Source organism: Petaurus breviceps, unplaced genomic scaffold, assembly GCF_028583685.1.
Source record: "Petaurus breviceps papuanus isolate PSGF00001 unplaced genomic scaffold, PetGlider_PUasm1.0 118, whole genome shotgun sequence".
Classification (NCBI taxonomy): domain Eukaryota; kingdom Metazoa; phylum Chordata; class Mammalia; order Diprotodontia; family Petauridae; genus Petaurus; species Petaurus breviceps.
In genome coordinates, this window is record NW_027185616.1 from 13,817,018 (window position 1) to 13,831,203 (window position 14,186).

General features: G+C 40.4%; 1 protein-coding gene across 4 annotated transcripts in view; it reads right to left on the reverse strand.

Annotated features, from left to right (window-relative positions):
• Nucleotides 1-10,633, reverse strand: part of MARF1 (meiosis regulator and mRNA stability factor 1) — a 52,883-nt gene extending 42,250 nt beyond the window's left edge. Inside the window, exons 1-4 of one of the 4 annotated variants that reach the window (XM_069086448.1) lie at nucleotides 8,398-10,633; nucleotides 3,129-3,824; nucleotides 1,552-1,726; nucleotides 447-673 (exon numbers count right to left, since the gene is read on the reverse strand). In XM_069086448.1, coding sequence (XP_068942549.1) covers nucleotides 447-673; nucleotides 1,552-1,726; nucleotides 3,129-3,824; nucleotides 8,398-8,541 — 1,242 coding nt within the window. In that variant the 5' untranslated portion in view covers nucleotides 8,542-10,633. The remainder of the gene's footprint in view (nucleotides 1-446; nucleotides 674-1,551; nucleotides 1,727-3,128; nucleotides 3,825-8,397) is intronic. The other 3 variants (XM_069086438.1, XM_069086444.1, XM_069086428.1) reach the window with 3 other exon arrangements.
• Nucleotides 10,634-14,186: the final 3,553 nt, after the last annotated feature.

Sequence of the window (14,186 nt, forward strand, 5' to 3'; positions counted from 1 at the left end):
CTTCCTAGCTCTAAGTCTAGTACTATCCAACACTACCCAGTAAAAAATATTTTTTTTTCTCAATCAACAAAATATTTATTATCTACTAAATGAAGGGGAATACAGGAGGTAGACAAAGAAGACTTCCCCCTTCATCAGGAAAATAATTGGAGAGATAAGGCAACCACATGAAAAATTCATAATATCCAAATGACAATACAAAACAAAAAATACTATTACCAATTGGTTAATTAGATATAATTGGGAATTGATAATTAATATTATGATATTATCTAGATAGATGAAGTACAGAAAGACAGATAACTTGCTATGGTCCCAATCAGTCAATAAAAGAGGACACACCCAATAAAGATATGAAATAAATATTACTGGACATTATTATAACTTGGAAAAATTTCACATCATTTATACTTATTACTATACCATAACAGAATGTTTTCTTTTACCTGGCAATTATTCAGCTCCTGAATAACTTCTTTGCTTTCTTTACTGATGTCACAGACACAGATGAATTCTGCTTCTCTGTGGCCTTTAAAAAACTTCTCACGAATTCGCTGTACAACAGTCACAGCTGACCGGCCAGAAGGAACAGAGCAATTTTCAATGTCCCAAAAAACTCCAATGGGGGGTAAGTTTTCTAGCACCTGTCCGGCTATTGCAACTTCTGATGACCCTTTAAAAAATTTAACATGTTTTATTGTAATCATGGAAAAAAAAAATTGGTGAAAATAAAATCAAGATATCTACTATTATTTTCTTCCAGTTAAGTATACTTGATAGAAAAGAAACACTTGATTATATATCATATTTCCTCAAGGAGAAACCACTACTATGGGGGGAGGGGGAATACCAAATTTGCCATTTAAAATGCCATCTCTATTCCCAAGGAAAAAAACTAAGCCCTAAAGCCCACATGAGCTGGTAAAGCACATAAAGAAGTCAATTTATGAATCTGACATTTTTTTTGATCAGTCATATTTCTCTGAAACCAGCACACATCTGAAATACTATGACTACACATCTGAAAGACTATGTGAAAATAAAAGTAAAGAAGTACTACAAAAAGTCAAATAAAAGGTTGAGCAGTTACAAAATACTTTAATAGCACTACATTACTACCTGATTTAATATTTATAATTTTTTAAAAAGACAGAATACTCAACAGTTCTTGTATGAAAGAACTGTTATCTTAACATATAGTAGGGATTCATAAATACTATTCTTACCCTCCATGACTAAAATTCCTATTTCCATTAGACAAAGATGACAGACTCAATAACAAATCCCACCAACTGTAATCCTAATTTGACAGTAACAAAGTTGTCTCTTCTAACACTTTTTAATCCTTCTAACAGAAGAGACTCAATTTAAGGTGACAAAAATCTATTGGTTTAGTGAGTTTTAGAATTTTTTTTTTTGCTAGAAAGAAAAAAGGAAACAGAGGGCTTTAGTACTACTCCCCAAATTAAAGAAAATGAAGTATATTTCTTATATTAACATTTTATATTAAAAATAAAGCTAACATAAAAAGTGTATTTAAATATAATTTACCATATTTTGATGCTGTTTTGCTAAGACTATTTGCAAGTAGCAAAGCTGTCTCATTCCCTGTTCCTTTGGTTCCACAGTCATTACACAAAGGGATAGAGATTGATGCAGTTTGAGTATTCGGAGGCGGAATATTTGGCCAGACTTTAGCAGCATCAATTATACTATTTCTTGCCGGCTGTTAAAAACAAGTTTTTCAATCACATTATTTTAGACTTTATACTCATACTCATATCCAAAAAGTATGTGCTGAATATACTTAATACTTTTCCATCTCTCTATTAAAATTAATTTTCAGTTATATTTCTTGGAACTGATTGACATTAAATTCAGAAACTAATTCCAAGCAGTTGTCCTTTATTTTCTATCACAAAATATGACCATGCCAAGAATGGCTAGGGAATTCAGTATCTGAAATTTCATTTTCTAAGGCCCACATCACCTACATACTATTTCTTCATATCTATGTGCTTTGGGGCAGTTAGGTGGCAAAGTAGATAAAGTGCCAAGCTTAGAATCAGAAAGCCTGAGTTCAAATTCACCCTCAAGACATTTGTAAGCTGTGTGACCCCACTTTACTCTGTGTGCCTCAGTTTCCTCATTTGCAAAATGAGCTGGAAAAGGAAATAGCAAACCATTCCAGTGTCTTTGCCAAGAAAACCCCAAATGAGGCCCTGAAGAGTTGGACACGACTAAAGTGACTGACAACAAATCATGTGCTTTACATAAAGTATATTAAAGTTTTTCACTTAAAAGTAGTTATGCATTATAGTCAAGTATCAGGTTCCCAATTTTACTACAAATGTACAAAGTTCATTTAAATTCTGAACCACATTACATGACTGAATCTGTAAAATCAAATCTTTCAAATGCTCTAAGCTAAAAAAGTAATTAATTTACACCACAAATGTGCTACATTCTCTTGTCTTTATTCAAAGACAAAGGACTCTGGAAAACTGACCTGGTTTTGTAGGTTCCATAACTTAAATAAGCAATGGTAAATCTGCTGCAATGTAAGAAGCTCTGAGAGACATAATGGTGTAATGGATAGAAGGCTGACCTTGTCAGAAAGACTTGAGGTTCAAGTTCTCTACTTGTGACATATACTAGTTATGGCACCATGGGCAAAGCTATCAACTCTCAGTGCTCCAAGTAAATCTTTAAGACCACAACTAAAGACAGTTATTGATCTGTATCAATGGAGAGTCTACAAGGAGCTCTTCCACACAATAAAAGCACAGGTCCAGAGAAAACAAAACATTAAGTTCTACAAAGCATGAATACCTAGCTCAGTACAAGCACTATTTCTACATAACTATATTTCTATTTTGGTAGTTCTTTCATTTTACCTTCAATGTCAGACCTAATCCTTATTGTTGATTAATTTCACATCTTCCTCTAAGACCAGCAAAAGTTATACTGCTTAATAAAATTATCTTCTAAATTAAAAAAAATTAAAAGTACAAACTTATAGCTATAAAGCAAGGCTCCTTACAAATTCTCATTTTTAAAACCCCAACCATGTTTATGCGCTGTGCAAAAAAAAAATATATATATATATACATATAACATATACGAACCTTGCTTAAACAGTCTTCGCAGTAATGAGAGCCCTTTAGACAAACCGATGGTGCCATACTGAGATGCAAAGGGTTGGTGCACACATGGGATGTGAGCTCCGACTGTGAAATGTGCTCTTCCAAATGCCCAGGAGCCCCACTTGTGAAATCAGAACAGGGGAAATAGCCAGAAGAGGTGCAGCTCGGAAGAGCTGGGAACTGATGCAGTTTGCGCACATTACCATGACATGATTGGAAATGGAGTTTTCCACAACAGGGCAGGTGTTTACAGGAAGAGAAGTTACTTTCTATACACATGCTGGAAAAGTCACTTGCAATGCCTGCCAAATTATTTCTAGCTGGAGCATTCTTGAGTGAAGATGCAGACTGAAAAGCAAACCCTGACCCTACTTGACAAGTGATTGTCCCAGTGCCTGGTGAGTCTAATAGTGAGCCAGCGTGAATCAAGCCCCCAGTACCTCTGCCACCAGCGCTGCCGCTGCTGCCACCACCACCAAAGTGCATCAGAGGAGTTGAGGGGTCATTAGAGCAATGCGCACAGCAGCTTACTTTAGGAGCAGGCGGAAGTTGTATTTGAGATTGCTGAAGAGGATGAATATCTGGAATTGGGGTTGCTGGGAAAAGTTTAGGGCCAGCATGAAGAGGAGATGGTACATCCTTTAAATCTACAACAACTTTGTTCTCCATGTAATCTTTCTGCAAAATAAAAGATTGGGATGTATCTTAATTAGGATATAAAGCCTAAAATTTCCTTCACATTCCATTCAAAAGCACAAATCCGAAGTCTATGTAAGTACTACTTTAGCCAACAAACAAAACCTAAAGTGGAGTAATAGATAAAATCACTATTATTACTCAGATTTAAGGCAATGAATACAAGTAGATGAAATACAAATCAACATAAGTGAGCTCAGATAAAAAAGCTACCAAACTTTGAGTCCAGAGATTAGAGTTCAAATCAAACATCTACTGGAACCTACTATGTAAGGGACACTGTACTAGGGGCTGTGATAAAATGTTTAGGTGAGACACTATCCTTGCTCTCCTGAAGCTTATAGCCAAGTGGGGAAAATGACACACAAATATAATACATGACAAGTATGTAAGAAAGGGTTAAAGGACTACTGGAGTTCAAAACGGGCAAGTAATGAATGAAGACTGAGGGAGGAGATAGTATATGAAATGGTAGGAATTCAAAAAGGAGTGAAAGCATTCTAGACAAAGAAACAACAAAAGAATGACAAGAAAACAAGGAAGCACAGGGCACATATATATACATCAGTTTGTAATTCAATTTGGCTGGAGTATGTGGGAAAAATAAGGGAAAATGGCACCACGTTACTGAGGGTCTCAAATACCAAGCTTTACTTTTTTTTAAGTCAGCTTGGACAGACAAGAGACATAACCAGATAGATGAATAAAGGTAGCTAACTAACGTATCACAGATGTGAGAGTGAGGGTGACTGCAAAAGCCTAAGCAAGTGGTAGTAAGTACCATAATAGACTGGGAGGAAGGAACAAGTATCTAAGAGATGCTCAAAAGGTAGAATCAACTGGGCTTGGTAACTGGCTGGATATGGGAAATGAAGGACAGAGAAAGAGTCAAATAAACACCAAGGTTTCAAAAATGGAAGATCAGGTAAGTGGTGTTACCGCTGACAGAAAATGTGAAATCAGAATGAGGGGGAAGTTTAGGGCAAAATCTAGTAAGCTCAATTTTGAATGTATTAAGTTTAAGGTTGAAATATTCTCTAGGCAGGCAGTTAGAGAAATGGGTATAGAAATCAGACAGTCAGCAAGCATGCCAGGCATGGTGAGAAGCCCTGAGTATATAAAGAAAGGCAAAAACAATCTCTACTCTTAAGGAGTTCACTTTCTAATGAGGGAGACAACATGAAAATAGGTATGTACATACAAGATAGCATAACCTGTAAATGAAAGGTAATTTCAGAGTGAAGGGTCTGGGGTGGGTGGGTATGGTGATAGCCCTGGTACAGACCTGGTACAAAGTTAAGTCTTGAAGGAAGCTAGGTAACCTAGGAGGCAGAGGTGGGTAGGGAGAACATTCTAGACATAGTGCATTGCCAGTTCAAATTCAAAGAGTTGGGAGATGAAGTGCTATGTGGATCCCAAAGGAAGAGGGTAGCTAGATCACATATGCATGAAGGGGAGTAAAGTGTAAAAAGACCTGAAGGTAAAAAAGGTACCAGGTGGTGATATACTTTCAATGTCAAAAGATTTTATATTTGGTGATTTCATCAGCTCCCATGAAGATAAAATCACCATCCCTATACTGATCATTAGACGGATCTGGCTAGCTTGATCTGTCTCTTGTCCTCTGGTCTAGTCTCCAACTGCATATAAAGATACTTGGACTAGACTCACAAACAACTTAAATTCAATATGTCCAAATAAGCAACTCATTATCTTTCCTCCCACACTGTCCCTTCTTCCTATCTTCTCTAGTTCCCATCAAGGGTCACCATCTCCCAAATCACTCAGACTTGAAACCTAGATGTGACCTTTGACTCTTCACTCTCACCCTCCCCATATCCAATCAATTGCTGTTTCATTGTTTATGCATTTGCAACATCAATCCTATACACTTCTTTCTTTCCTCTGACAACCCCACCCTCCCCTCCCCACACACACACACACACACACACACACACACACACACACACACACACACACACACACACCTAGGTTATAAGAATAGCCTTCTGAGAGGCTCTGTTTCACGTTTCTCCTCACTCCAATGGAGCCTCCACTCAGCTGTCAAAATGATGTTCCTAAAGCTCAGGTCTGACTATTCCACCATCAACCCTCCCCATTCAATAAACTCCAGGAGCTGTCATCTCTAGGATCAAATATAAAATCCTTTGTTTGGGTTTTAAAGCTTTTCAAACTCTGGCCCCTTCCTCCATTTCTCGTCTTCTTACACTTTACTCGTATACTTCATACACTCTTCAATTCAATTCCAGTGGCCTTCTTTTTGTTCCTCACATATGATACTCCTGCCTCCAAGCATTTTCACTATTTCCCAAGACTTGAACTCTCTCCCTTTCCTCTGTGCCTCCTGGCTTCCTTATCTCACTTCAAATCTCATCTAAAGGCTCATGTCCTGTAAGAAGCTTTGCCTGGTCCTCCTGAATCTTAGTGCCTTCCCTCTGAGGTTATCTCCAGCTTATATGAGTATGAACCTGGACAAATCTTTTAACTTCTGTTTGCCTCAATTTCCTCAACCATAAAGTAGGCATAATAATAGCACCTACCTCCCAGGGTTGTTGTGAGGATCAAATGAGATATTTGTAAATAGACTTGGCACAGTGCCTGAAACATAGACACTACAAAAATACTTATTTCCTTCCCTTCTCTTTTTTTGTATCACTAGCATTTAGTACAGTGTTTGGCACACCGAAGGCACTTAAATGCTTGTTGACTTGTTTCATTTGGGGAACAGAGGAAGCCATTAGAATTTATTGACCAAGGAGCTGATTGTTGAGTGGATGTCAGATTGCAGTTGGAGGAGACATGAGTCAAGGAGACTTATAAAAAAGTTACTCTAATAGTCCCAGGGAAGAGGTGATAAAGGATTGACCTAGGGGTGACTATGGGAGCAGGGAAAGACATATTGTGAATGTAGAAATGACAAGATTTGACAACAGACTGAATATATGGGACCTGCGAATTAGGAATTGTGGTTAACAACTGAAAAGAAAAGGCAACGATAAAGATAAAGATTTTAGAGTTATTCAAATAAAAGTGGTAGTTGATGCTGTACAGGGGAGTAAAAGATTGTCAAGAGAGTTGACAAAGAAAAAAGGTGGCTAAGGGCAGACACATGGGAAATACACAACTTAAGGAAAAGAATGAAGACAAGCAAAAAGTAGAGACAGACAAAGGCCAACATGAAGACAAGCGGAAGAATAAGTGTCAAACCTAAACCAGATTAAAATATAATTGAGAAATGTTTAACAAAATAAGCGAAAACACAATACAATATAGAAAACATTAATCTGTGGTTTTCAAAGTCAATATAGAGCCCACAAGAATCTGTTTCTGCTTGAGTTTGCTACCACTGTCTTCAAAGACAAAGCATCAAAAGAAGAGGTGGTTAACAGAACCAAATATTTTTGAGGGCTTATAGAGAACAAGAACTGGGAAAAGAACAATGTGATTAGATTACTGGTGACCAGAGAAAGCAGTTTCTGCAATACTGAATAAAGAAGTCAGACTCTGAAGATCAAGAAAAGAGTACATAATGTTTGCATGGATGTATCAGATGTAGACTATCTTTTCAAGAAATTTCTATTTCTAGTGCTGATGTACTCCAGTAAATGAATTTAACCTACAGCAGTTACTCTACAACTACTCTCAACTGATCAAAATTTCCAAGAATGAGACAGACAATGTCTAATAAACAATATAGTAACATACTAAATTCCTTACTGACAATTGTCAAGTAAGGTATGCCAAAAAAGAGTTTTCCACTTCCCATACTTCGTTATGAACCAAAGTGGTTATTAAAAGAGCTCAATAAAGATACATATAAGGATGGAAATTGAGAACATTCATAGTTTATTCAATGAGTCTCTGAAATTCATCTGAATTCCAAGAAGGAAAACAAATTAGAAAAAGCCCACAGAAATCTAAAACAATAAGCACCAGAGGGTAAGAAAATTTTTGCATAGAAAAAAATGTGAAATTGTTAAGAAAATTTTGAAAGGAACTGACTAGCAAGAGATGACTCACTGGGTAGGGGAAGGGGATAGGAGGAATTTGTAAATAAATGTAACACCGGCATTAATAAAAATAAATTTTCTTTAAAAGGAAAAAAGCACTAAGGAGCTATGGTATGACAAAGTATTGAAAGCCAATAAAGTTCTCATTTTCCTTTTCTGTATTATAAGAAAAAGACCTCGAAACTTGAGATATAGTAACTATAACCTTCATTTTGATCTTTTTTTACACAATGAAATGTAGAATTTATCTTTAGAGTCAACTGCTGCCAGGTATAAAGGGAAAAAGCCTTCCTAAGAGTCTAACATTAAATATTTAAAGTATCTACTCTTTCACTGAGCATAGGAGTTATGAAAATATACTGCTCTTTAGTCAGAAAACATAATGAAGAATGAAACGACATTACAAAAAGTATACAATAAGAAAGCTTGTCATTGACCATATGGACATAATATACTAGTCAATATGAACCAATGAACTATTTCAGTAACAAATTTCCTATGTTGTTAGTATACCAAATAGTTACCGTTTTGGGACTAAGTGGCAATGTCTGTTCAGGACGAGAAAAGCAATTAGAGAATTTCCAAAGCCATGGCTTAGCATCGCTATCTTGTTGAAGCCATCCACGTGACCTACTGCAGGGGTTCTCAGTTCCGTTTCCTTCCATCATACAACCATACAGTGCAGTTCAACATTCTTTTGTCTTTCCTTTCTTTCCTTCCTTCCCCCCTGTGAAGAATGAATTTGAACATTATCTTTTTTAAAGCAGGAAAAAAAATATTTTCTTTACACTTAACACTTCAATGTTTATAGTGTAATCGTCAGTTTAATGATCAAATTTTTTAAAATATCAAATCAATATTATACACAGGAAGATTTAGATACAGTTTACTAAAGTATCCTGAACACTATTTACTTGCTTGAGAGCTACTATTCATTTATATTGTCTTCTTATAGGAACAAACTATCCATCTTCACTACCAAAAAGAGATCATTTTAAAATGTGTTAAAGATATTTTACCCCATGTTATTTTTGATAGTATGTAAAATCTAATCTTTCATGATGGCCTAGTCATGGGCATCTTCCATGAATGCCCAGAAAACCAACCAAGAATTGTCTGGGAATTTTGTACTTCATTCCTCTACTTATTTCACTATTATAAACTGACATCACTAATGAAAAATAAGTAAACTATTCATTTGTAGAACTGATGATTTTATTCTGAGCAGTTCACTCGTGATTTACAACTACAAATTACAAAGACATTCTTATAATTTAACAGATGAAGTCACTGTTGCCCATTTACCTGGGGAAAGCCTGACGATTGCAAAAACAATGTTTGATGCCCACGTTTTCATTTTCTATACAAACATAACCAACCACCATTATTGGTCTTCTATTTTTAAAGTTTATGAAATAGCTATAAACATTTCCTTTCAGTAATTTCCCAAAAGAAGACACGTTTTTAGAAGAAATTTTTTAAAAATCCATCCCCAAATATCTCTTCCAGGCTATCTTCTTCACAATGTGTTCTTTTCAAAAAATTACTTTTACAGAGTTACTCAAAATCTTCCTTCTAACTAACCTTTCTCTGCCTACTCTAGACACTATGATTTCAGTAGGACTTAAAATTACATGTGAACCTTTTATTTTTAAATTCATAGTAAGCTAGGATCATTGTTTTAACTTATTTCACATCTAACTCAGTTTTCTTTCCAACAGACTTTCACCATCCTCATCAAATAGAAAGTCATCCAACTACAGACATGAGATTAATTTAACTGGAGAATTCCTCCAAAGCTTCAATTTTTCTGCAAGGGCTCCTAGCAACCTAGTTTAATAGGAAGTAGCAGCACTGACTATCTGCAGCTGAGTGTTGATACTGACTCAAGCTTTCCCTTCTTCCCCCAAAATGAAAAAAAAACAAGTTCTCCAAATTTATTTAGACTTGTGAGACTTTGCACACAAGTTCTGACTGATGGAGATATTCACATCTGTAAACTATATAAACTTTGCATGGATAAAGTAAAAAAGTATTTTTTCAGATGCACTAGTGTTCATCATCCTTTGGTTTTGCTACAACTTATGAGTCACAGAATCTTGAAACAGCAACAGACTCACTAGCTGAATCTTTTTGGGAATCTTGAGGTAAAATCAGGAAGTACAACATATATTTCTGATGAAATATTGAATTCCCAATGGTCATTTTCTTTTTCCCTTACAACCTGTGGTCACAGATAGATAGTTATAGATTCTATTATCTTAAATATTGACCATTTTAAAAGTATAATTCAGTATGTATTTATTAACTGTCTACTAGGTACAGGGTTCTAGGGCTACAAAGACAAACTTAAATAATTCCTACCCTTAAGAAGCTCGTACAGGAGAGAAATAACATGTACATGAATAAGTAAAAGAAATATAGATACAAAGTAATCTGTAAGAGGGGAGAGAACTAACATCTGTGAGATTGAAAAAAAAAAAAGGCCTGGAAGGGAATGTACTAGTAAGTAAATGTTCAGCTTCATTCATCTATTTTCTTCTTAGCACCACATCTTTACTTTGTTTCCCTACCTTTTTTTAATCAGAAGAAATTCTAATGTGCCTGATACTGACCCACCCTACCTGAAGTTCACTGTCATCCCATCCGGGAAGATTAAATATGTTGACCATATATGCTCATCTCTTTACAAGAGTGTAGCTCCAGCCTCAAAATCATTCACCTCATTTATAATTCAACTGTTAAACTTTAGAGGGGTAAGAAATCAAAGTTAACTTTGGTATAATCTGCTTTAATTTCCACTTTCGTTTCCCTTTTCAAGAACAAACTGAAAGTAAGGTGAAGCCTACTGAGAAAGAAAAGAAGAAAGTGCCTGGGTCAATTTACTACAACTAGAACCCGTGTCTCAAATTCTACTAAATCCTCCCTGGAAAACACATAAAGTAAATCACATAATCAAACAAGATGTTTTAATTAGTTAGATGCATGAGGCAACTCAGTCAGTCAGTCAAGAAACATTTATTAAATGTTCATCATGTGCCAGGCACAGTCCTAAGTACTGGAGTTACAAAGAATGGCAAAAAGACAGTCCCTGCTCCTGAGGAGCTCACAGTGTAAATGGGAGAGACAACAAGAAAACAACTGTGTACAAACTGAAACGGACAACTGAGAAACAAGACGGCAAAGCCAATTATAACTTGACAGGAGTGCTCATTAACGGGCTGGTGACTGCCTCCCAGTAGGGAAGCCAGTCCCGAGCATTCTGCGGAGCAAGTTTTTATAGAGAAATCCTGGGCCGAAATGTTGCTAACAACAAATGTGCCCTTTCTAGCAAAGCCTGGATTCAAATAAGAACAGACCTGTATCTGGGGTATGTTTCTAGCAACACAGGTGGGAAGTTCTCTAACTACTGTGGCCTTTCAGGTGGTCTCCAGGGACCTCTTCTAGCAGGTTTCGGACTGGGAGGGGGCTTTGGTGTATAATTTCTGGTGGGCACCTCACAAACAATGTAAATAAACGAGTCCTGGCTGAACGCGGTCTCCTTGACTGTTACAAAAGCTGAGCTGAATGGAACCGTAAACTCAAGCGGTGTCTGAGGAGGGCTAGGGAGCAGGGACAGACAGATTGCGAGTCCCACACCTCAGACTCTATCCTTGAGACCGGACTGGTGCTGGTCTCTCTCCTGGGGGTAAGGGTGAGCGGTTCTTTTACAGGCTGTGCTGCCTATGACATGTGGCACCTTGCAGAACCCAGTCTCATAATACAAAGCATTTCTGTAGGACGGATTCAAACGCGCTGCGTTTCACTCGGGCATCACAAGTTCTCTGCTAAACGGTGTCAGCAGTTTCACAGCGGGTCCCTACCTACACGCATGTGACTGTGGTCACCTATACAGCCCTAACGCCCTTCCCCACCGCGCCAACACAACTGAAGGGTGCCGCCACGTTTAAGCCTCCGACGGCCGGGGCGCGGGCACGCAAGGCAGACGGTCGGCTAGCCAAGTGCCCCTGCTTCTCTCTCCCTCCTCCAAACCGGGAGCTGAGAGCCGTCCGCGGCTCTCGTCCCACCCCCGCCCCGGCCTCCAAAGGACAAACAAGGGGGGCGCACACGCCCCGACGAAGCTGCCGACCCCCAAGCCCGCACTGCTTTCAGGAGAGGAGGCACAGGAGGGCCCAAGGGGGAGCTGCCGGGGTCCCTAACCCAAAGCAGTGGGACGCGGAGGGGGGACCGGTGTCCTCGAGGCCGCCCTGGAGCGAGGCCGAGGGCCCAGGCCGGGGAGGAGGCGAGTCCCCGAGGGGCGCGGAGGGGGGAGCGGCCCTCCCAAGGCTGGTGTGGAGGGGGGGAAGGGGGAAGGCGGAAGGAAAGCGTTCTTCTTTCAGCTCCCGGGGCCAGAAGGAAGGGACCGCAGGGCGGTGACGCGACCCCTCCGCTCCTCCCCACCCCCCCCGCCCACTCCCCCCCACCCCCCTCCCCCCCCTCCCCCCCCTGGCCGGCCATCCCGCCCCCCCCCCCCCCCCCCCAGCCCTTTGTTTTGATTCCCGACTCCGCAGCTCCCGCCGCCGCCGCCAAGCGCACCCACCACTTCCGCTTCCGTAACGCACCGCCCTGTCGCAAAAGCGACGCCCTCACGCACGCCCTTCTCACCTCTTTCCCCGAACCCCCTCCCACCTGGAGTCCACTGGACTCCTCCTCCGCGGGGCGTGCTGGGAATCCCAGGAGGCGGGGCCTGGGGGGCCCTTCCCCGCCCCTTATAGCGGAGTCCTCCTCGGGAAGCGCTTCTCCCGAAGCTGGCTGCCCCCTCCCGTCTCCTGCCCACTCTGCCCCTCCCCTTCCCTGAGGATCCTCCCCGCTCGGCCCCGCGCTCCCCTTCCGCTCCGGCCGTCCCGGGATGCAAGAGCCCGGGGCGCCGGGGGGCGGGGCAGGGCGGGGCAGGGCGGGGAGGAGCCCGGGGCGCCGGGGGGCGGGGCAGGGCGGGGAGGAGCCCGGGGCGCCGGGGGGCGGGGCAGGGTGGGAGGAGCCCGGGGCGCCGGGGGGCGGGGCGGGGCTAGGTTGGGGGATCGTGGTACGAGGGTCCCAGAAGCTAACTCCAGAGCAGTATCCTTGTCGGAGTTCCACTCGTGCTTTTCCACTTCCTGCCCGGGTGACCTCAGGCAAGGACCCAGACAAAAAACATCTGGGTGACTTTAAACGAGTCACCAGCCCCTCCTAATCCCAGCGCCGCCCCCTGTTAACTATTTCCTGTTTGTAGCTTGCTTTGTGTGCATGTGCAGGCTGTTTCCCCATAGAGGGCTGGGGCTAAGTCTCGCCTCTTTTTGCATTTAAATTGAACCTCTCAGGCAGGAAACCTTTGGGAAGTTCCTTCTTTAGGCCAGGGACTGTACTAGGCAGGAAGCGGGGGAGGGGGATGCAAAACCAAAAGACTAGTGCCTGGTTCTAGGAACAGACAACATGCAAACAGCTATACGCTAACAAGTTGTATGTAAGATAATTTGGAAATAATCTGCAGAAGGTAGTGACCAGAATTAAGGGCTTCAGTTTGTTCAGCTCTAAAATGAGTGCTTGGACCAGAAGACCTTTGAAGTTCTTCAAATACTAGCAGGTTTGGTGTTTGTGGAGCTAGGAAGCAGGAAAAGAGGCCCCTCCCCGTCTCTGGACTCAAAAAAACCTGTCTAGGTCTTACGAAAATATAAGGAATAAGATTACAGGAAGAATCCTTGAATGAAAAAGTATTATGACTTTAGTACCTGTTAAAATATTAGCGTATTTGAAACCTAGGCAGGTGATAAAACATACCCTAAGGTCTGTACTGGTTCTCTCCTCCAACTTTAGACAGTTTATTTTTTAGTTATGAATTCAGTTACAGCGGCTCCCGAGACCCCAGTTAGAAGAATTTCTAACATTTGGGCAAAAGTAGGACTCTGAGTTTATAACTATCCCTAATTAACCCCTGGTCTCTTTGTGGTTGAAGCAAATTTTAGTTTACTGGAAACATTTGGATAATGAAGTAGCTGATTATATTAAAGAGTCTGTAGAAAGACAGGCATGGGAGGAGAGATTGGGCAAAAAGTTGATGTCTTCTTGAGACTTCCCTCTAGATATCTCCCTTCTCTGTCATGGTTCAGTGATACCTTTGGCCTCAAACACACTAGAGAAAATCACATTCTAAGTTACTCCTCTTTGTAGCAAATCTGATGATTATATAGTAGGGCCCAGAACAAAATTCCCCAACCAATTGGAATATATCTCTTGCCTTTTACTTCATCCAATGGCTTTCAAAGACTTTTTCACACAGTCTAAGGTCTTTTGATTGATT